At 38.2% G+C, this 22,656-nt stretch overlaps 1 protein-coding gene across 14 annotated transcripts in view; it reads right to left on the reverse strand.

The window, feature by feature from the left end:
- The window catches only part of Wdr49 (WD repeat domain 49), a 209,652-nt gene that overhangs the window by 101,974 nt on the left and 85,022 nt on the right, over positions 1 to 22,656 (reverse strand). For 8 of the 14 annotated variants that reach the window (XM_087630728.1, XM_087630735.1, XM_087630731.1 and 5 more), the window contains 1 exon segment: positions 3,236 to 3,469. The exons of the other annotated variants lie outside the window; for them this stretch is intronic. In XM_087630728.1, coding sequence (XP_087486854.1) covers positions 3,236 to 3,469 — 234 coding nt within the window. 14 annotated transcript variants of the gene reach the window in all.

A 22,656-nucleotide genomic window follows, 5' to 3' on the forward strand; every position in this document is an offset into this window, starting at 1 on the left:
GATGAGACAAAAGGAGATACAGAGTAGGGCCCAATGGTTACATCCCAGACTTCTTAACATCTATCTCCTGACACATGTTTAAAACAAAAGATTAAGGAATTCTAGGAAGTTAGTAAGAGCATCTGATTGCTTAAAGCAGAATTTTTCCAGTAAATAGAACAACAGTCAGGGAATTGCTTTGAAGAGATCAGCAGCCAGACTTAAGAAGGCATCCCTGGAGAGGGCAGCATTATGATTTTCTAATCCTCTAAGATGCACATTTTGGAAAGTCAGGTCAGTATTCTGCCCACCATCCTAACTCCCAACTTTCTATCCCAATGGCTCTCGATACTTTTGATCTTGATATTTCTTCACAGTTTTATAAATCATTGTGCAATCAAAGTAGCTTTCATTTATACACAGTAAAACACATGCATTTGCTACACTGCATAATTAAACTATTAACTGTTAAAACATAATATAAGATCATACATTCCCTTAACTGCCAGAACAATTATTTCATCATGCATCATGTAGACTCTAGAAAGATCTGTTGTAAACTTGCAAAGAAACTGGCAAGAATAATATTCTTGACATCTCAGATTCCCCGAAGATTTGAATCTCCCAAGATTGAGATCATATCGTGAGAACTCTTTTTGACCTTTAATCTGTTCATTATTTATTTGTGACCAAGTGGAATTATCGCTGAGCAGAATCTGTATGTGACCTTCAAGCCTTGTAACAGGTGTAGCCAATCCAGGTTTCCTCAAGAACTCCCAAACTAAAACTGTCCCCCTGAATTCACAGTGCACACCAAACTTTATTCGTGCTCCTGCTGCATTTCCTGACTGGAACTATCTCTTTCTTAGAGATTTCCATGCTAGCTTGCAAGGAACACTGGAAATGCCCCTTAACTCTTTCTCATCTTTTTCTTTATTATTTTTCCATTTTGTGATAAGTATCTACCTAACAGTCAGTCTGATCGTACAATTCAGGCCTGCCCTAGAGAACAGTCTTCCTGAGCTTTTGGGACTTGGCAGATAAAGGTGACAGCTTACTAATCTTTGCTTCATTCCCTACACCTGATACATGTCCAAAAATAGACATATTTGCTTGTTCAGCTATTCTAAAATAGTAACTTGCTACTGACTGATGGGACTGTGTGGAAACCGTTTTCTCTGCACTTCTCTGGGATGAACTCCTATGATGTAATCTCAAAGCATTTTTTTTAGCTTAGTGGCTAAGAAAAGAAGTTGAAGCAATACACAGATCTGTGTGCTTGGATATGCATTCATGTCTTTCAGTTATTGCTGATGTTAAATGTAGCAACAAATAGAGATGCACTTGACTCTCCTTCCTACAGCTTCTTACAAGTGCGTTCCCTTTGTCTCTGTAGCCTGCCTGTGTAACTTCGGCTGATTTTCAACTCCCAAGTGGAAGATTCCAGTACTTTTCTGTGTCCTGCAAGCTGAATTCCTCACCAAATGCGGCTTCATCTTAAAGCTAATCAACAAGAGATCTTAAAGTTCTACACACAAACCTAGCATTTTCACTTTGCAGGTCTCAATTAACAGAACGTTCTCTGGGAATCAAATGCAGCCAGCTCTCAGGGGCTACAGGGAGCCAAATGAACCAGTTGCCTTCATAAAGTTCAGCAAAAACATGTGCGGGGGAATGTTTCTGTGCAGATGGAATTTGCACTGAATTGTTTTGTCAAGGACTTTTATCTCCAAGAATAACCTGAAAACAGAGTGTTTGAAATGGTGACATGACACAATGCTCATTACTAACAAAGTGCTTTCCACCCCATGCACAAAATCTGAACTACTCATTCCTGAGCCAGTGCAGAAGCATCCCTAGCCTTGAAAAGCAAGAAAGGGTTGGAGTTTATTGTTTAATTGGCCACAAGCTGGAGGTCTGCTTTCTGCATCATTCCCACTATGCTGTGCCTGACTGGACGATGGCAGCAGGCTAAACGTCAATGGTGCCTGCTTCTGCCACCAGTCTCACAGCTGACCCCTCTACCAGTTTGCCTGGCCAGGGTCTGTGAGGCATCAGGCCCCAGAAGAGGCAAGCTTCATTGAGATTCAGGTAGCAACCCCATAAGCAAAGGCTGCAATGTCATTAAAGTGGTGGAGAGACAAACAACACCCGGGCTGCATACCAAGTGGAATCCCATTTAACTGAATCATTTTCTTATGAATACATTCCACGCTGCCACTTTGAGCCACTGGTGTAAAATATGCCGGGAAAAAAATTAGGTCTCTGCTAATTACATTTCATGCATATTTCAGAACTTTCCACTCGGATACAAGGGGGTGGTGAACATTAAAAAGGATTTTATAACCAGATTCACCTGCATTTTGGATCAAAATCTGAACTAGAGACCACAGAAGACAGGGTATGATTACATTGTGGGCTGTGTTTCCTTATAATTCTATCAGTGCTGTTGCTGTGACAGACAGAAACTGAAATTCTTCTTTGAATCCACCTGGACACGTATACTGCAGAAGAGCACGAGGCAGTGCAGTCATCTCCTGCCGTGTGCTGTTTACTAGTTTCACCATTGTAGCTTGTATTTTTGAGATTAAAATATAATTACATAATCTCTCCTTTCTGTCTCCTTCCTCTAAACCGTCCCATAAAGTATCTCCTTGCTCTCTTTCAAATTCCTGACCTTTTTCAAAAATTATTGTTACATCATATATATTTTATATACATATATTTGAATGCATATATGTTACTATATATAGATATACTTATACGTATATGTTACATGTGCATATATATATATATGAGTATGTGTTATTAAATATAACCTGCTCAGTCTATATAATGAAACTAGTATGTATAGTTTGGGGGCTGACCATTTCATATTGGGTAACCAAATGCATGCTCTTCTCTAGGGAAGACTATTTCTCTCGCTCTCAGAATTCCTTAGTTGCCTGCAGCTCTTTGTGTAGGGTCCTGTGGTCTTTCCCACATGTTGGCCTGTCTATTCTTCTTGCTCTTGTTCAGTAAAGGACGGAAGAACCTACATCCATCACTCTACTAAACCAACATAATACCTAACTACGATCTAAATATTTATCCTTGTGGTAGCTATTGATCGGTGTGATCCTTACTCTGGATCGAGGAGATTTCTGTTTCTAACAGGAGGCTACTGCCTTTGGTTTTGTTTGCGGTCGAGCTGGGGAAAGGCACCACTGACTGTGGGGAATCGTCGGGAGAGCAGCAGAGAAGAAAGCGTCTTTACCTGTTTCAGGTGCGAATTGTAAAGGACACAACTGACTGCCTTCAAATGGCTCTTCACCCTCTTGCTGGCTTCATTTTTTATGGCCAGCAAGGCAAGCTGATTATTGAAGGAGATAAAAAGTCGTCCATGGGTTTCATCAAAGTGGAAAAGGCACCTGAAGTCCTGACTTTTGGGGAAAGAACAAGCTATCCTTTGAATGGACAGCTGGTGTTGAATATCCCAGAGTCTCAAAACCTGGATGACAGGTGATAACAAGGAAAAATCAAATAAACATGTTAACAACAGGTTCATGGTGTATCTTTCCATTTCTCTCTTGATCCTGCTTGTTGCCTCTACAGGACGGTGAGTTCTACTAGGACACTCCTGTTTTGTGTTTCAATTAACCCTCAAACATGTAAGTTTCTCTAGTGAAAGTATTGAGTGTTCTCCCAGTCTCTGGGACCAGAATATAAGTTTAGGATAGGCTTGGAGTAGGTCAAGCAAAGCTTCCCTAAAAATTCCCATTTATAAACCCAGGAACCTATGAATATGTCATCTTACAAGTCAAAAGGTATGTTTCAACTATGGTTCAGTTAAGAATTTTACGATTGGAAAGTAACCAAAAGTCTTGACAATAGCCTGGGTTAATTGATGGTTCCCATGGAATCCCTTTTGCCAGCAATTCAAAAAGTTATGACTCTGTACCAGAACTAGAACTTTCATCTGCTGACAAAATATGTTCATCTGGGGCTCCATCTTCCCTAATATTGATGATCCAGTTGACATCACCTTCATGTATATATTTAGGAAGTTTCTACCATATTGGGTTTCTTTTACAACCTTGAAATGGCTCTTAGTTTCAGATATGTCTCACCACATTGCCTCCATAATATACATTTTCTCTTCTCCTCCCTGTTTTATCATTCTGTTCCATCCCCCCTATCAATCCAAACTATCTATTTTACTTCCCTTTACTGCGGGAATTCAATCACTCCATCATAGTTCCTTCTTTACACATAACCTCTGTGGTTATAGGGATTGTAGCTTGCTCATTGAAAACTTAACATTCATATCTATATAGAACAAAATACATACCATATCTGTCTCTTTAGGTCTGGGTTACTTCATTCAGAATGACCTTATTTTTCAAGTTACATGCAATTATCTGTAAATTTCATGATTTCAGTTCTTCAATTGTTGAGTAATATTCTATAGTGTAAATGTGCTACATCTTCTTTATCCATTCATTCACGATGTACATCTAGTTTGTTCTCAGTTTTTGGTTATTACTAATAGTGTATGTAGCAAAAGGCCCTATTGCTTAAGACAACACATAAATCATTTGTTGCACACTGAGAAGCTGAACTGGTGCCTACCTACAGTCTTCACCCTTTATTGGCTAGTGTTCAAAGTAGTGGGAGGTAATACAAATCCTACCAAAGGAGATGGGTCAACACCAACCCAGGTACAAATCCTCTCTGATCTATAATGGTGAATTATATGAAGATGTGCTTATGCAGTAATGGCACAAATATTGTAAGAGTAACCAACCAAAACATGCTTAGATTTAAAGCCTACTCCATGAGATAGAACTTATCCTTAACACCGTTTGGGTAGCCAAGATCCTGAGATTAGATAGGCCAGAGATAGACCTATAGGAAAAATAAAATACCGGTGTTCTATTAAAGGAATGTAGCAACAAATGAACATTTTGCTATACTCGTGGATCCCTGCCTCACTCAATCATCAACAGAGAAGTTTCCTCCTGCAGTAGATTGAATAATAAATAATAGTAAATATGGAAAACAAAGATGTAAAATGTGACTGAGAGACCATGGACCATTTACTCCTAAATGGGATGTCTCCATCAAGTCTCTCCTCTCATAGTTCTAATAATAGGGCAGAATAGGAGATGAAAAATTGTAAGAGCCAAGGGGGATGAAGAACACTGAAGAAACAAGGCCTTCTGGATACAGCAGAACTGATATAGGAACACACAGGCTGTGGAAGTATGCACAGGTTCTGCACAGGTCTGGACCTGATGAATTCCCAGTGCTGAGAGTAGAAGTACACATAAGTTTCCCTCCCAAACACAGAAACTATCTCTAACAAACCACTCACAAATGAAAAAGCAGTGTTCTCCAACATGGTCTCGCTGGCACTCTTAAGGCCAAACCTGATACACAATACTAGATGACTCAACAATAAATAAACTGAGTAGTATTTTTGGAGGGATTTTTTTCTGTTTGTTTGGTTTTTTTATTTTGAATTTTGTTTGTTTGTTTGTTTGTTTGGCTCATAGTACCTTGTCTAAGTTTTTGTTTTTGTTTTTGGGGGTTTTTTCTTTTGTTTTGTTTGTTTTACTTTGTTTGTTATTTCTGTTTTGTCTTACCCAAGAGGTAATCTTTTGCTTGTATATTCTGGTTTCTGATTTTGTGTTTTAATGGGATTTTTGTGTTTGCCAATGTATTAGTCTCTGTATTATTAAGTGGTTTTGTACTTTTTGTGGGGGGAACATTCTTTTTCTGTTCTTTTCTTTTTTTGTTTTATCCTATTCAGGTTGGTTTGTTTTTATTTTGTCTTATTTTAATATTTTTCTTCATTTTTTAGATATCTATTTGTTTTCTAATGAGAGAGCAAGAAAGAGTGTTGGTTTGGGTGGTTGGGGAGATAGGAAGGAGCTGAAAGATGGGGTACCATCATCAGAATAAAGTGTATGAAAAATTTTTCAATTTTTAATAGAAAATACAACAACAAAATATTTTAAGATTTATGTCTCTATAGAGAGTTGGGTCAATGATTAAGAGCATTGTTGCTCTTCCAGAGGACCCAGTTGAATTCACTACTGGCTGTTAAATTACCTGTAACTTTAGTATCGGGCACTCCTATGCAGAGGTCACCAGAATATACATAACATACATAAATTCATACAAGGAAATTATATATATAATTAAATAAAATAAACCATTAAAATAATCTTTAAGAACCTTAGATTGAAATACTAAATGAATTGTTTGGAAGAGACTAAATAAATATGTTTTTTAATATTGAAGGAGAAAGCAAAGAAAAAACCCAGCAATGTAATGTAAAGCCTTTTTTTCTAATGTTGCTGGCTATGATGATAAATAATAGTAAAATAAAAGCAGAGAAAAGGGCTGATAAGGAAGGGAGTGAGTTTTCACCAGAGCCTCAGAAGGGACATAGCCTTGCCAACATCTAGATTTTAGCCCTGTGATAGTCATGCAGAATATTGCAGAATTCTAATCTATAGGACCCAACCCACCCAGTCTGGTCCACTTGGGACACAGACCACAGAAGTAAATTGCATAGGATTTACATGACCTCCATTGTCTGACTCTAGCCTTGCCATTAGGTCCTGAATACACTTGTGGGACCCCAAGTCATCAGGGTCTTGCAGAAAACACCAGGGAAAACAAGATGCCCAAAGGACAACATAAAAACACAGTCATCAAGAACCTGGGCAATATGACATAATCAGAGCTGAGCTGTTCTGCTACAGCAAGCCCTGGATATTCAAATGAAACTGAAGCACAAGAAGATGACCTTAAATCCTATCTTTTAAAGATGATATAGGTCTTTGATGAGTAAATTAATAAAGTCATTAAAGAAATAAAGGAAATATATTTGAACAGGTAGAGACATTAAAAGTAGAAGAAAAATTCAAAAAAATTAAAAGAAAAAACACATAATCATTTCATTAGATGCTGAAAGGCTTTGACAAAATCCAACACCCCTTCATGTTAAAATTTTTTTTGCAAGATCAGGGATACAAAGCAGGTGCCTAAATGCAATAAATCCATTATACACCAAGCCAATACACAACATCAAATTAAATGGAGAGAAACTGAAAGTTATTCCACTAAAAATAGTGACAAAATTTAGTGACAAGTTAAGGCTGCCCCACTCTCTCCCTATCTCTTCAATACAGTACTTGAAGTTCTAGCCAGAGCAATAGGACAACTAATGGAGATTGAAGGGAAACACATTGGAAACTAAAAAGAAATCTAAGGCACAAAAATGAATCCACACACCTCCCAACACTTGATCTTTGACAGAGAAATCAAAACCATAAAATAGATAAAAGAAAAGCATCTTCAACAAATGGTGCTACTCTAACTGGATGCCTACATATAGAATAGATCCAAATGCATCACGCTACCCAAAACTCGAGCCCAAAAGGCCTCAATATAAAGCCAGATATAATAAATTTAATAGAAGAAACTTGGGAAGTATCCTTTAACTCATTGATACAGGAGACAACTTCCTGAACAGAACACCAATGGCTCAGACACTAAGAACAACAATGAGTAAGACCTCATAAAACTGAAAAGTTTCTATAAGGCAAAGGACACTGTCAAAAGGAGAAAATGTCAGCCTACAGAATGGGAAAAATATCTTCTCCAACTCTATATCTGACAGCTAACCAAAATATATGAAGAACTCAAGAAGTTAGACACCAATGATCCAAAGAACCCAGTTTTTAAAATGTGATATAGCTAAGACTGAACCCCCAGTGAACGTGATTGTTGGGGGGAGGGCGGTAATGGGGGGAGGATGGGGAGGAGAACACCCATATAGAAGGGGATGTTGGCCCAGAAACCGGGAAAGAGAATAACATTCGAAATGTAAATAAGAAATACTCAAGTTAATAAAGGAAAAAAGAAAAAAACAGAAAAATAAAATGTGGTATAAAGCTAAACAGAGAGTTCTTGACAGAAGGAATTTCAAATGGCCAAGAAACACTTAAAGAAACATCCTTTGTCATCATGGAAATGCAAATCAAAATGACGTAGGTTCCACCTTACATCTATCAGAATGGGTAAGATCAAAAAGTCAATGGACAGCACATGCTGGTAAGGATGTTGAGCTAGCAGAATACTTTTTCATTGCTAGTGGAAGTGTAAACTTGAACAGCCACTCTGGAAATCAATTTGTCAGAACATTTGGAATATTTCTACCTCAAGACCCAGCTATATCACTCCTGGACATATAACAAAATGATGTTCCAACATCTCACAAGGCCTTCCCCATCTCAGAGAAGGGAAGGGAGGCGTGGAGAATGGAACTATGTGAAGGGTACTGGAAGGAAAGGAGAGTGGGATATTGAGATGTAAAAAAATAAATAATAATGCATCCCAACATATTGTAAATTTTGTTTTGTTCTACAAAGTCTACTTCCATTTTTAGTTTTTTCATGTTACCTCTCTGCTGGAAATCCGCAACAACAGAGATAAACTGCCAGCAACATGCAAGAACCTGATAGCATGTGAACTCCCTTACATTCTGTAATTTCCCCAACACTATTATTTTCTATACAAATGGATTTTAATCTTAAAAGAACAAAAGAAACAAAAGAACAAAAAACAAACAAACCAAAAAACAAAAACAAAAAAAAAATCCCAAGAAAACGAGTATAGCTAAAGCAATCAATAAATGAACTTCTAGAGATGTCAAAATCTCTGATTTCAAGCTGTAATAGTAGTAACAACCATGTGGTGACATCAAAACAGACCAGTTGGTCAATGAAATAGAATTAAAGACCAAGAAATAAACACACGCATCTATGGAAAAACGATACTTGACAAAGAAGTCAAAACCATACAATGAAAAAGGTAACGTCTTTAACAAATGGTTCTGGTCTGACTGGATGTCAATATATGGAAGAATGCAAATAGATGCATATTTGTCACCCTGTACAAAACTCAAGTCCAAGTAGATCAAGTACTTCAATAGAAAACTAGTTATACTAAATCTAATAGAAGAGAAAGTGAGGAACTGCCTTGAACACATTATTACAGGAGACAACTTCATGAACAGAACAGAAATAGCTCAGGCACTAAGATCAATAATCAATAAATGGGACCTCATGAACCTGAAATCTTCTGTAAGGCCTAGGATAAAATGGCAGTCTACCTAATGGAAAAAGATTTTCACCAACTGTAACATCCAAAATATAGAAAGAACTCAAGAAATTAGACAGCAACAAACCAAATTACACAATTAAAAATGGAGTAGAGAAATAAACCAAGAATTCTCAGCAAAGGAATCTCTAATGATCAATAAACACTTAAAGAAATGTTCAAAGTCGTTAGTCGTTCAGGCAAATGGAATGGAATATCCTGAGAGTGGTGACCCATTCCCAGAAATGCATACATGTTATTTTCATGTTATAAGTGGATATTAGCCATAAAGTTCATGATAACCATGCTGCAATCCACAGACATAAAACAGTTAAAACAGGGAGGACTCAAGAGTGGATGCTTGAATCTCACTCAGAATGGAGTGGATGGAGCGAGGGAACTGGGTGAGAGATATGTTAGGGAGGGAGTAACAGGGGTGGAGATCAGGTGTGGGAAGAGCAGGGGACAAGGGTAAAAGAGCTAGAAGACAGAACAGAAATAAGTGGGGGTGAATTTCTAGAACAGAGCTGAGACCTGGGATGCAGGAGGCTCCAGGAGTATCTGAGGGTGGCCTGGCTGAGGTTCTTGGCAGCTGGAGATATCAAACCTGAAGTAGCTACCTCCTATAGCCAGGAAGGACTTCCAGTGGAAATAGGGAGTCACCAATATCGCCACAAAACCTTCAACCCAAAATGTGTCCTATACAAGATATGCAGGAATAAAGATGGACTAGAGACTGAGTGAACGGCTAGCTAATGACCGGCCAAATTGAGACCCATGCCATGGGAGAGAGCCAACCATTGACACTCTTAATGATATTCTGCTATGCTTTAGACAGAAGCCTATCATTACTGTCTTCATGCAGAGCCTTCATGCAGCTAGTGGAAACAGATGCAGAGACCCACAACCAAACAGTAGGCAGAACTCAGGGAGACTTATGGGAGAGTTGGGAGGAGGATTGAGGGAACCAAAGGAGTCAAAGACATCACAAGAAGACCTACAGAGACAATTAACCTGGGCCCTTGTGGATTCATAGAGATTAAACCAGCAACTGATGCATGGGCTGTTTCTAGGCTCTTACACATTTGTAGTAGATGTGTAGCTTTACCTTTATTTGGGGCTCCTAACAATTGGAATCGGCTGTTTCAGACTCTGTGACCTGCCTTTGGATCATCTTCTCGTAGCTGGGCTACTTTATCTGGCCTCAGTGTGAGACGATGTGCTTAGTTCTGCTGTGACTTGATGTGCCAGGGCAAGTTGGAACCCATAGGAGGCTCCCCTTCTCCCCGGAGTATGCAAATGTGAGAGTGGGACTGGGAGGAGAGTAGAAGGTAAAGCTGAGATGGGGATTTAAAATGAATAAATAAAACTGTGGGTCTTAAATTTGACTTCAAAGACAACTTAGATCTTCTAAAAACTCCCTACTTTTAATCCATTATCTTGGTCTATTAAGTCAGAATCTTTGAAGATGGGCTCAGAAAGCATTTTTAAAAAAATACTAGACCTTGCTTTTGTCCTTACATGAACTGTAGTCTGAAGATTTATGGTCCAGCAAATGCAAATTTCTATGAGCAAGCAGTCTTTGCTTCATAACTAGTGTGTATGACTTGGCTGTAACCCAGATAATGAGTATCCATCTCTTTTTTCTTAGGCTAGAGCCTGTTATTCACACAAAAGTATCCCATCTCATCAAGTCATTTACACAACATGCTGCTCAAAGATACAATTGTTATTTGGGGATTATAAATCCCCCATCCTTTTGTGTTTAAGTCAACCTCTAAAGTAGGACTAAGCAACAGGTCAAATAAGTAAGTAAGGGAATAGAGAGATAACTCAGTTACAAGAGGGCTCACTGATATGCTGATTAGATTGACAACTTGACACAGACTAGAGTTCATTACCTAGAAAAAGGAAACTTCAGTTGAGAAAAATGTGTCTATCCGACTGACCTGTAGGCAAGTCTATGGCACATTTTTATTGCTTAATTGATTGACTGATTGATTATTGCAGGTGAGTGGCTGAGACTACTGTGTGTGGTGCCATAATTGGGCAGGTGGTCTTGAGTTTCACAATAAAATCTAAGCCAGCAGGCAGCTCTCCCCAGTCTCTGCTTCAGTTCCTGCCTCTGCATTCCTGTTGAATTCCTTCCCTGAATTCCTTCAACTAGAGTAGAAATACAAGCCAAGTAAACTTGCTCCTACCCAAAACATCATAGAGTTTATCACAGGAATAGGAATCAAACTAAGACATAGCACAGGAATGGCAACTAGCATTTGAATGCTTCACAACCATGCAACAGCATAGACATAGAAGGTATGACTGCAAACCTAATGATGGAGAGTTGGAAGGAGGAGGATTCCCGAAACTAGCTGATCAACCAAACTAAGCAATTGGTCTCCTTCCAGTTCAGTAGAGACTTTTTTCAAATTAAATAAGATGGACAGTTATGGAATATATCTGACATCAGCTTTCAGCCTATATATATATATACATGAACATATACATACACACACAACAGCATATACATTTAACATATACCGGAACATGTACATACTACTACATATGTGTGTATAGTATGTACATGTTCATATATATATATATATATATATATATATATATATATAAGATATATACATCTGTTGTTTTATTTCATTTGAGACAGTCTCATTTAGTCCATGACTGCCTTAAACTTGAAATGTACCTGCCGATGATCTGAAATCTCTCATTCCTTCTGCTATCTCACAAGTGCTAGAATTAGAGATGTTTATCACCTTGTTCGAAATATATGAATATATTTAATAGTAATTTTATTGTTTATAATTATGTTTTTCTTTTTAAGCATAATAAATAAATTCCTAAAATTCCTTTTAAACAAATGGTTCAACAAATTTATGTAAATTTTATAAATTCTTACCCACATGTGCTATGTCTGCATATATTCTGTTGCCTAGCAACTTATAATGACTACAACAATTCATATTAGTCATGTTCTTGACCTCATGCTTGGTCAAGGTCTGCATGGGGGCTCTTCATTTCATCTCCACCTTTATAATCCTGGAAATAAAAAACTCAATCTTTCAACTTTTATTAAAGTAAAATTTAGCTTTTCACATGACACATTTTCCTTACCTAATTTTACGTCATTTTCAACTATTTAATAAGAAGGATTATAAATTCCACAGCATTTATATGTGGTACAAAGAGAAGCCAGTACATTGAGGTTTTAGAAACTTGGATCCTAGCTTAATCCAACGCAGGTGTATCATCTTACATGCATGAATATTATTTATCCATTTCTTTACCTATCTGTTAAAGTGCTATTGAACACTGTGAAACTGTGTCAGTTGTGTGGAGAATATGGTGAAATTCCTCATCCTGTTCCCTAAATATTCCCAAGTCACCACATTCGAAAGAGTATTGTGAGGGGGATTGGATTAAGCTGTAGGCTAGCACTTTGCAGTCATACTTTCCTGCAGAACACTGCTCCCTGGCAGAGGTTGGCAGAATCGCCATTATTCATACACACACAAACACAACTACAATAAACAATTATTTTTTTACTACAAACATTACCTTTATAAACAAGTAACTGCCTGAATAAGGAGGAACATGAATAAATGTGGGCATGGACAGAGACTGTTTTCAACGCACTTTTGAAAACTGAGTCAGCATCAGATCAGATTCAATTTCAAGTACATGGCTTAAAGGATGCATAATTTCCTAATAATGGCAGAAAAGTGAAGGAGGGAGAGAAAGCTGACTCAAATTATTATACATGGTGAGGTTTCCTTATCTTCACAACGATATTTAAGAAATAGAAAAGGACAGAGGACGTGTGAGGATGTGACTTGCCAGCAGAGCTCTTTCAGTGCAGTGTAGAAGCCTGGCTCTCCTAACTCCGCTCCAAAGTGCATGGCTTAGGCATAAAATAAGACAGGAACTGAAGGTGTCGGCTGCCTTGGACATAAAATTATATAACAGTTCCATTTATAATTAAGTCTTGCGGTAATCTACAAACCATAATCAATAAACTCTTAAAGCACATTTTATTGGACAGGATATTGTCGCACAAAACGTTATAAGGAATACATCAGCTTCAGATTTTAGACTTAACTCAGGTAACAATTGTTTCTTCTTCCAGAGGAGCAATTCAAGGTTGAGGGGAGAAAATGTCACGTTCCTTAATAGTGTAAGTACTGGTTTACCGTCCCCATTTAAGCAAATAACCCCTCTCATGTTCATTCAGACAACCATAATGAACATGGTTAGGCAGACAGACAGACACAAACACACACACACACACACACACACACACACACACACACACGTACACTCCTCTGAAATTCAGAGAGAAAGTTAGAATAAAAAAGAGATTTGGCGTGAGTAGAAGAGGATAGTGGGTGCAAGGAGGTTTGGGTCCAAGAAAATCTGTACATAAAATTATAAAGGAAGAAATAAATTTAATTTTAAAACATCATTTTACCACTTCCACCCCCTCAGAAATAAGAGCATTATTCTACAACTAAGTCCCATTCTCTGACATACATTTTTTCTCCATCTTAATTAAATTGGGTATTTCTTTTTTTTTATTATTATTAACTTGAGTATTTCTTATTTACATTTCGAGTGTTAGTCCCTTTCCTGGTTTCCAGGCCAACATTCCCCTAATCCCTCCCCCTCCCCTTCTTTATGGTTGTTCCCCTCCCCGTCCTCCCCCCGTTGCCAACCTCCCCCCAACAATCTAGTTCACTGGGGGTTCAGTCTTAGCAGGACCCAGGGCTTCCCCTTCCACTGGTACTCTTACTAGGATATTCACTGCTTCCTATGAGGTCAGAGTCCAGGGTCAGTCCATGTATAGTCTTTAGGTAGTGGCTTAGTCCCTGGAAGCTCTGGTTGCTTGGCATTGTTGTTCATGAGGGGTCTCGAGCCCCTTCGAGCTCTTCCAGTTCTTTCTCTGATTCCTTCAATGGGGTCCTATTCTCAGTTCAGTGGTTTGCTGCTGGCATTCGCCTCTGTATTTGCTGTATTCTGGCTGTGTCTCTCAGGAGAGATCTACATCCGGTTCCTGTCAGCCTGCCCTTCTTTGCTTCATCAATCTTGTCTAATTGGATGGCTGTATATGTACGGGCCACATGTGGGGCAGGCTCTGAATGGGTGTTCCTTCAGTCTCTGTTTTAATCTCTGCCTCTCTATTCCCTGCCAAGGATATTCTTGTTCCCCTTTTAAAGAAGGAGTGAAGAATTCACATTTTGATCATCCATCTTGAGTTTCATTTGTTCTAGGCATCTAGGATAATTCAAGCATTTGGGCTAATAGCCACTTATCAATGAGTGCATACCATGTGTGTTTTTCTGTGATTGGGTTACCTCACTCAGGATGATATTTTCCAGTTCCAACCATTTGCCTACGAATTTCATAAAGTCATTGTTTTTGATAGCTGAGTAATATTCCATTGTGTAGATGTACCACATTATCTGTATCCATACCTCTGTTGAAGGGCATCTGGGTTCTTTCCAGCTTCTGGCTATTATAAATAAGGCTGCGATGAACATAGTGGAGCACGTGTCTTTTTTATATGTTGGGACATCTTTTGGGTATATGCCCAAGAGAGGTATAGCTGGGTCCTCAGGTAGTTCAATGTCCAATTTTCTGAGGAACCTCCAGACTGATTTCCAGAATGGTTGTACCAGTCTGCAATCCCACCAACAATGGAGGCGTGTTCCTCTTTCTCAGCATCCTCGCCAGCATTTGCTGTCACCTGAGTTTTTGATCTTAGCCATTCTCACTGGTGTGAGGTGAAATCTCAGGGTTGTTTTGATTTGCATTTCCCTTATGACTAAAGATGTTGAACATGTCTTTAGGTGTTGCTCAGCCATTCGGCATTCCTCAGCTGTGAATTCTTTGTTTAGCTCTGAACCCCATTTTTTAATAGGGTTATTTGTCTCCCTGCGGTCCAACTTCTTGAGTTCTTTTATATTTTGGTTATAAGGCCTCTATCTGTTGTAGGATTGGTAAAGATCTTTTCCCAATCTGTTGGTTGCCGTTTTGTCCTAACCACAGTGTCTTTTGCCTAACAGAAGTTTTGCAGTTTTATGAGATCCCATTTGTCTATTCTTGATCTTAGAGCATAAGCCATTGGTGTTTTGTTCAGGAAAATTGTTCCAGTGCCCACGTGTTCCAGATGCTTGCCTAGTTTTTCTTCTATTAGTTTGAGTGTGTCTGGTTTGATGTGGAGGTCCTTGATCCACCTGGACTTAACCTTTATACAGGGTGATAAGCATGGAACGATCTGCATTCTTCTGCATGTTGACCTCCAGTTGAACCAGCACCATTTGCTGAAAATGCTATCTTTTTTCCATTGGATGGTTTTGGCTCCTTTGTCAAACATCAAGTGCCCATAGGTGTGTGGGTTCATTTCTGGGTCTTCAATTCTGTTCCACTGGTCTATCTGTCTGTCTCTGTACCAATACCATGCAGTTTTTATCACGATTGCTCTGTAATACTGCTTGAGTTCAGGGATAGTGATTCCCCCTGAAGTCCTTTTATTGTTGAGGATAGTTTTAGCTATCTTGGGTTTTTTGTTATTCCAGATGAATTTGCAAATTGTTCTGTCTAACTCTTTGAAGAATTGGATTGGTATTTTGATGGGGATTGCATTGAATCTGTAGATAACTTTTGGTAAAATGGCCATTTTTACTATATTAATCCTCCCAATCCATGAGCATGGGAGTTCTTTCCATCTTCTGAGGTCTTCTTCAATTTCTTTCTTCAGAATCTTGAAGTTCTTATTGTACAGATCTTTTACTGGATTGGTTAAAGAAACACCGAGGTAGTTTATATTATTTGGGTCTATTATGAAGGGTGTCGTTTCCTTAATTTCTTTCTTGGCTTGTTTCTCTTTTGTGTAGAGGAAGGCTACTGATTTATTTGAGTTGATTTTATACCCAGCCACTTTGCTAAAGTTGTTTGTCAGCTTAATAGTTCTCTGGTGGAACTTTTGGGATCACTTAAATAAACTATCATATCATCTGCAAATAGTGATATTTTGACTTCTTCTTTTCCTATCTGTATCCACTTGACCTCCTTCTGTTGTCTGATTGCTCTGGTTAGAACTTCAAGAACTATATTGAATAAGTAGGGAGAGAGTGGGCAGACTTGTCTAGTCCCTGATTTTAGTGGGATTGCTTCAAGTTTCTCTCCATTTAGTTTAATGTTAGCAACTGGTTTGCTGTATATGGCTTTTACTATGTTTAGGTATGGGCCTTGAATTCCTATTCTTTCCAGGACTTTTATCATGAAGAAGTATTGAATTTTGTCAAATGTTTCTCAGCATCTAATGAAATGATCATGTGGTTTTGTTCTTTCAGTTTGTTTATATAATGGAACACGTTGATGGTTTTCCTTATATTAAACCATCCCTGCATACCTGGGATGAAGCCTACTTGATCATGGTGGATGATTGTTTTGATGTGCTCTTGGATTCGGTTTGCCAGAATTTTATTTAGTATTTTTGCATCGATATTCATAAGGGAAATTGGTCTGAAGTTCTCTTTCTTTGTTGGGTCTTTGTGTAGTTTAATTTATAAGAGTAATTGTGGCTTCATAGAAGGAATTGGGTAGTGCTCCATCTGTTTCAATTTTGTGGAATAGTTTGGATAATATTGGTATGAGGTCTTCTATGAAGGTCTGATAGAATTCTGCACTAAACCCATCAGGACCTGGGCACTTTTTGGTTGGGAGACCTTTAATGACTGCTTCTATTTCGTTAGGAGTTATGGGGTTGTTTAACTGGTTTATCTGTTCCTTATTTAACTTCGGTACCTGGTATCTCTCTAGGAAATTGTCCATTTCCTGCAGATTTTCCAGTTTTGTTGAATATAGGCTTTTATAGTAAGATCTGATGATTTTTTGAATTTCCTCTGAATCTGTAGTTATGTCTCCCTTTTCATTTCTGATTTTGTTAATTTGGACATACTCTCTGTGTCCTCGCGTTAGTCTGGCTAAGGGTTTATCTATCTTGTTGATTTTCTCAAAGAACCAATTTTTGGTTCTGTTGATTCTTTCTATGGTCCTTTTTGTTTCTACTTGGTTGATTTCAGCTCTGAGTTTGATTATTTCCTGCCTTCTACTCCTCCTGGGTGTATTTGCTTCTTTTTGTTCTAGAGCTTTTAGGTGTGCTGTCAAGCTGCTGACATATGCTCTTTCCTGTTTCTTTCTGCAGGCACACAGCGCTATGAGTTTTCCTCTTAGCACAGCTTTCATTGTGTCCCATAAGTTTGAGTATGTTGTATCTTCATTTTCATTAAATTCTAAAAAGTTTTTAATTTCTTTCTTTATTTCTTCCTTGACCAGGTTATCATTGAGTAGAGCATTGTTCAATTTCCACGTATATGTGGGCATTCTTCCCTTATTGTTATTGAAGACCAGTTTTAGGCCGTGGTGGTCCGATAGCACGCATGGGATTATTTCTATCTTTCTGTACCTGTTGAGGCCCGTTTTTTGACCAATTATATGGTCAATTTTGGAGAAAGTACCATGAGGAGCTGAGAAGAAGGTATCTCCTTTTGCTTTAGGGTAGAATGTTCTATAAATATCTGTTAAGTCCATTTGGCTCATGACTTTTCTTAGTCTATCTACGTCTCTCTTTAATTTCTGTTTCCATGATCTGTCCATTGATGAGAGTGGGGTGTTGAAGTCTCCTACTATTATTGTGTGAGGTGCAATGTGTGTTTTGAGCTTTAGTAAGGTTTTTTTGATGTATGTAGGTGCCCTTGTATTTGGGGCATAGATATTTAGGATTGAGAGTTCATCTTGGTGGATTTTTCCTTTGATGAATATGAAGTGTCCTTCCTCATCTTTTTTGATGACTTTTAGTTGAAAATTGATTTTATTTGATATTAGAATGGCTATTCCAGCTTGCTTCTTCCGACCATTTGCTTGGAAAGTTTTTTTCCAGCCTTTCACTCTGAGGTAGTGTCTGTCTTTGTCTCTGAGGTGTGTTTCCTGTAGGCAGCAGAATGCAGGGTCCTCGTTGCATATACAGTTTGTTAATCTATGTCTTTTTATTGGGGAGTTGTGGCCATTGATTTTGAGAGATATTAAGGAATAGTGATTATTGCTTCCTGTTATATTCATTTTTGGATATGAGGTTATGTTTGTGTGCTTTTCTTCTCTTTGTTTTGTTGCCAAGGCGATTAGTTTCTTGCTTCTTCCAGGGTATAGCTTGCCTCCCTATGTTGGGCTTTACCATTTATTATCCTTTCTGACATACATTTTTAAATGTTATCATAACTGTTATCTTTGTTCTGTCTTAATTTGTTAAATTATTTTAAAGAGAAATAAAACACAACATAAAACTATAAGCTCTGATTTCTAATTTTATTCTCATCTCACTAACAGAAAACAAAGAGTGTGCTCAGAAGACCTCTTGAAATACTCAAGAAGCCAGAACAAGAAATAGAAAAAAATTAATTGTACAAAGATTACAAAAAGGAAGAAATAAATACAGGATATATTTTCATAATTTTAGGGTGTGTATGTATGGTGAAGAAGATACACATGAATCAGCTGCAGGGAGGCAGATCAACTTTACTTGACATGATCCAAGAGTTATATAATCTGAGGGGATGTGATTGGTAGAAATATCCAGGATGGGCACAGGTCATTGACTGAAGGCTTAGTGTACAGAAATGCCTCACTAGCATGCGAGAACATTTCAGGAATCTCAGGTGCTAGCTGAATGTGTTCTTTTCAGGAGAAAAGAAGTTTGTAATCATAACAAAGGCTACATGACATTCTGCAGGTAGAGGTATGGGGGAGCTTTGAACTCCAGAGGCATCCTCAGACAAGGGAAAGTTTTGTCAATGAACAGAGTCCTCCATTATGTACAAGCTCAGAAGGCTATCAGGTCACTGGGTGACATGGACCTTAATTAGCAGAGTTTTTGCATACAAGAAGCACACAGAATATCAAATAGATTGGACCAAAAAAGAATCAAAACACTAAACATTTCAGCAACAATTGCAAAAATAATATGAAAAGACACAAGATAGAAGACCAAGTAACACATAAGGGTAGAACTATTAAAGTTACACATCTGACTTCTCAGTGGAGACTCTAAGAGACAAAAAGGCCTAGATAGATATGCTACAGACTCTAAGAGACCACAGATGCCAGCCCAGAATGCTAAACACAGCAAAATATTTCAATCACCATAAATGGAGAAAATGAGACATTCCATGGTAAAGTCAAATTTAAGCAATATTTATCTATAAATCCAAACTTGCAAAGTGTACTAAAAGGAAAACCAAAGGAGGTTAACTACAACCATGAAGTGCATGGAATAAGTAATCCCAGCCCTACAAATCAAATAAAGGAAAACTGACCATCATTGATCATTAATACCTCTGAATATTAGTGGTCTCAATTCTCCAATAAAAAGGCACAGAATGAATGCAAAAATCAGATCCATCTTTTTCAACTTTCAAGAAACACACTTCAACATAAAAGATAGACATTGCCTCAGGTTAAAATGTTGGAAAAAGACATTCCAAACGAACCTCAGAAACAAGATGCTGTAGCCACTTTAATATCTAACAAAATAAACTTCAAAATAAAACTAATCAGAAATGATAGGGAAGGACAATGTATACTCATCAAATGAAAAATTCACCTAAATGCCATTTCAATTCTTAATATCTATGTCCAAACATAAGAATGTTCATGTTATAGAAACACTACTACATCTTAATTCATACATTGACACTCACACAGTGATAATGGGAGACTTCAATAATTCACTCTAACCAATAGACAGGTCATCTAGATAAACACTTCACAGAGAAATGCTAGAGGTAACCAACATTATAAACAAATGGACCTAAGAGACATTGATAGAACCATTTTCACAAATACAAAAAATAAAGATTTTTCTCAGCATCACATGAAACTATCTCCAAAATTAACCACATACTCAGATATGAGGCAAGTTTCACCCCCTGTACTGGTTGGTTTTGTGTATCAACTTGACACAAGCTAGAGTCCTCAGAAAGAAGGAAGTCTCAGTTGAAGAAATGCTTCCAGGAGATCCAATAATAAGGCATTCATCCATTAGGGATCATTAGGGATGGGCCCAGGCTACTCTGAGTGGTGCTATCCCTAGGCCGGTAGTCCTGGGTTCTATAAGAAAGTAGTCTGAACAAGCTGTATAAAACAATCCAATGATCAGCATCCCTCCTAGGTCCCTGCATCAGCTGCTGCCTCCAGGATCCTGCCCTGTTTGTGTTCCTGTCATGATTTTCTTTGGGTGTGAACAGAAATAGAGAATTGCAAGCCAAATAACCCTTTCCTCCCCAACATGTATTTTGGTAATTTTGTCTCACTGCAGCAACAGGAACCTTAAATAAGACTTTCTTTGTATCTTATCAGACCATATCTGCTTACAAACTCATCTAAACTGAACACTATTTACTGGAAGAAAAAATGAATCAAACAGAAATAAAGAAAGAAATTTAAGACTTTCAGTAGAAATTAATGAAAATGAATACATACCCAACCTTACGGAACAGAAAAAAGTGTTTCGGGGAGGCAAGTTCATGGCACTAAGTGCCTACATTGAAAAAAAAATAAATGGAGAGACCTCGTAGTACAAAGTCGTTGGTCTACTTCAAATCTCTAGCACAAAAAGAAGAAAGGAGTCTGAAAAGGAGTAGATAGAAGGAAATAATCAAACTCAGAACAGAAATCAATAAAAATAAGCAGAACAATGAAACAAAGAGTTAGTTCTTTCAGAAAAACAAGATCAATGAATCCTTCTACATGCTAAGTAAAGAAAACAGAAAAAAAATATCCAAATTCAAAAAACAATCAGAGAGAGACATAATAAATACTGAGCAAACCCAGAGAGTAATAAGGACATACTTTAAAAACCTATGCTTCACCAAATTAGAAAATCTTGTCTTATCTAAAAGAAAAGGTAGGACGAAGATGGAGCAGAAACTGAGGGAATGGCCAGCTAATAACCAGCCCAATTTGACACGCATCGTGCAAGCACCAATCTCTGATACTATTAGTGATATTATCATGCTTGCAGATAGAAGCCTAGCATAACTGTCCTCTGAGAGGATTCACCCAGCAGCTAACTGAAACAGATCCAAATACCTAAGGCCAAACATTGGATGGAAGTCGGAGACTCTTACAGAAGAGTTGGGGGAAGGAGTGAAGGCCCTGAATGGTATGGGAACTCTACAGGAAGACAAAGAGAACCAACTGACGTGGACCCTTGGGAGCTCTCAGAGACTGAGCCACCAAGCAAAGAAGATGCATGGGATAGACGGAGGTCCTGGCACATATGTGGCTGATGTGCTGCTCAATTTCCTTTCTTTCTTTTCCTTTTTTTTTAACCATTGACTAAATAGTTATTGTTAATTATAGATATAAACAGTTCCTTTATTTTTCAATTAAATTTGTCTTTTACTTTTTACTGGTTATTTTATTTATTTACATTTCAAATGTTATTCCCTTTCCTTGTTTCTCGTCTGCAAACCCCCTATCCCATCCCTTCCACCTGCTTCTATGAGGGTGCTTCCCCACACACCCAGCTGCTCCTGCCTCACTGCACTAGCATTCCTGACACAGGGGCATCTAGACTTCCCAGGACCAAGGGCCTCCCCTCCCATTTATGCTAGATAAGGCCTCTGCTTCATATGCACCTGGAGCCTTGGGTCCCTCCATGTGTACTCTTTGATTGGTGGTTTAGTCCCTGGGAGCTCTGGGGGAACATGGGACCCCAATGGAGGAGTTAGAGAAAGGACTGTAGGTAGGAACTAAAGAGGTTTGCAATCCCATAGAGAGAACAACAGTATCAAACAAGAAGCTCAATTTTCATGTGGATCCTCCAACAACTCAAACAAGGGCTACCCCTAAAGCTGCTACCTGAATGTGGAATCTTTCCTCAATAGGTCTGCTTTGTCTGGCGTCAGTGAGAGAGGCTGTACATAATACTACAGACACTTGATACACCAGGATGGGGACTATTTTCTTCCTATTGGATTGCCTCGTCCAGCCTCAATATGAGGGCTTATACCTTGCTTATTGTATATCGTTTTGTTTTGTTTGGTTGTGTCTCTTGAAGGCCTGATTTTTTCTGATGAAAGTAGATCTGGGGGAGAGGGGAGGTTGTGTGGAGCTTGAAGGAGTAGAAGGAGGGGAAACTGTAGTGAAGGTGCATTGTATGAGAGAAAAATATTGTTTCAATTAAAACAATGATTATTTTCAAATAAAACAGGAAAAGTCTGAATATAGAAATTAAAGGGGCTGAGAAACACTTTTTAAAATGTTCAACATCCTTGGTCAACTGAGAAATTCAAATAAAAACTACTTTGAATTTCATCTTTTGTCTTTCGTAATGGCTAAGATCCATTACACAAGTAACAGCTCATGCTGGGGAGGACATGGAACAGAGGGGAATATTCTTCCTTTGCTAGTAGGAGTACAGGCCTGTACAGCCTCTATGAACATCAA

This window comes from Rattus norvegicus, chromosome 2, assembly GCF_021556685.1.
Source record: "Rattus norvegicus strain SHRSP/BbbUtx chromosome 2, alternate assembly SHRSP_T2T, whole genome shotgun sequence".
Taxonomy (NCBI): domain Eukaryota; kingdom Metazoa; phylum Chordata; class Mammalia; order Rodentia; family Muridae; genus Rattus; species Rattus norvegicus.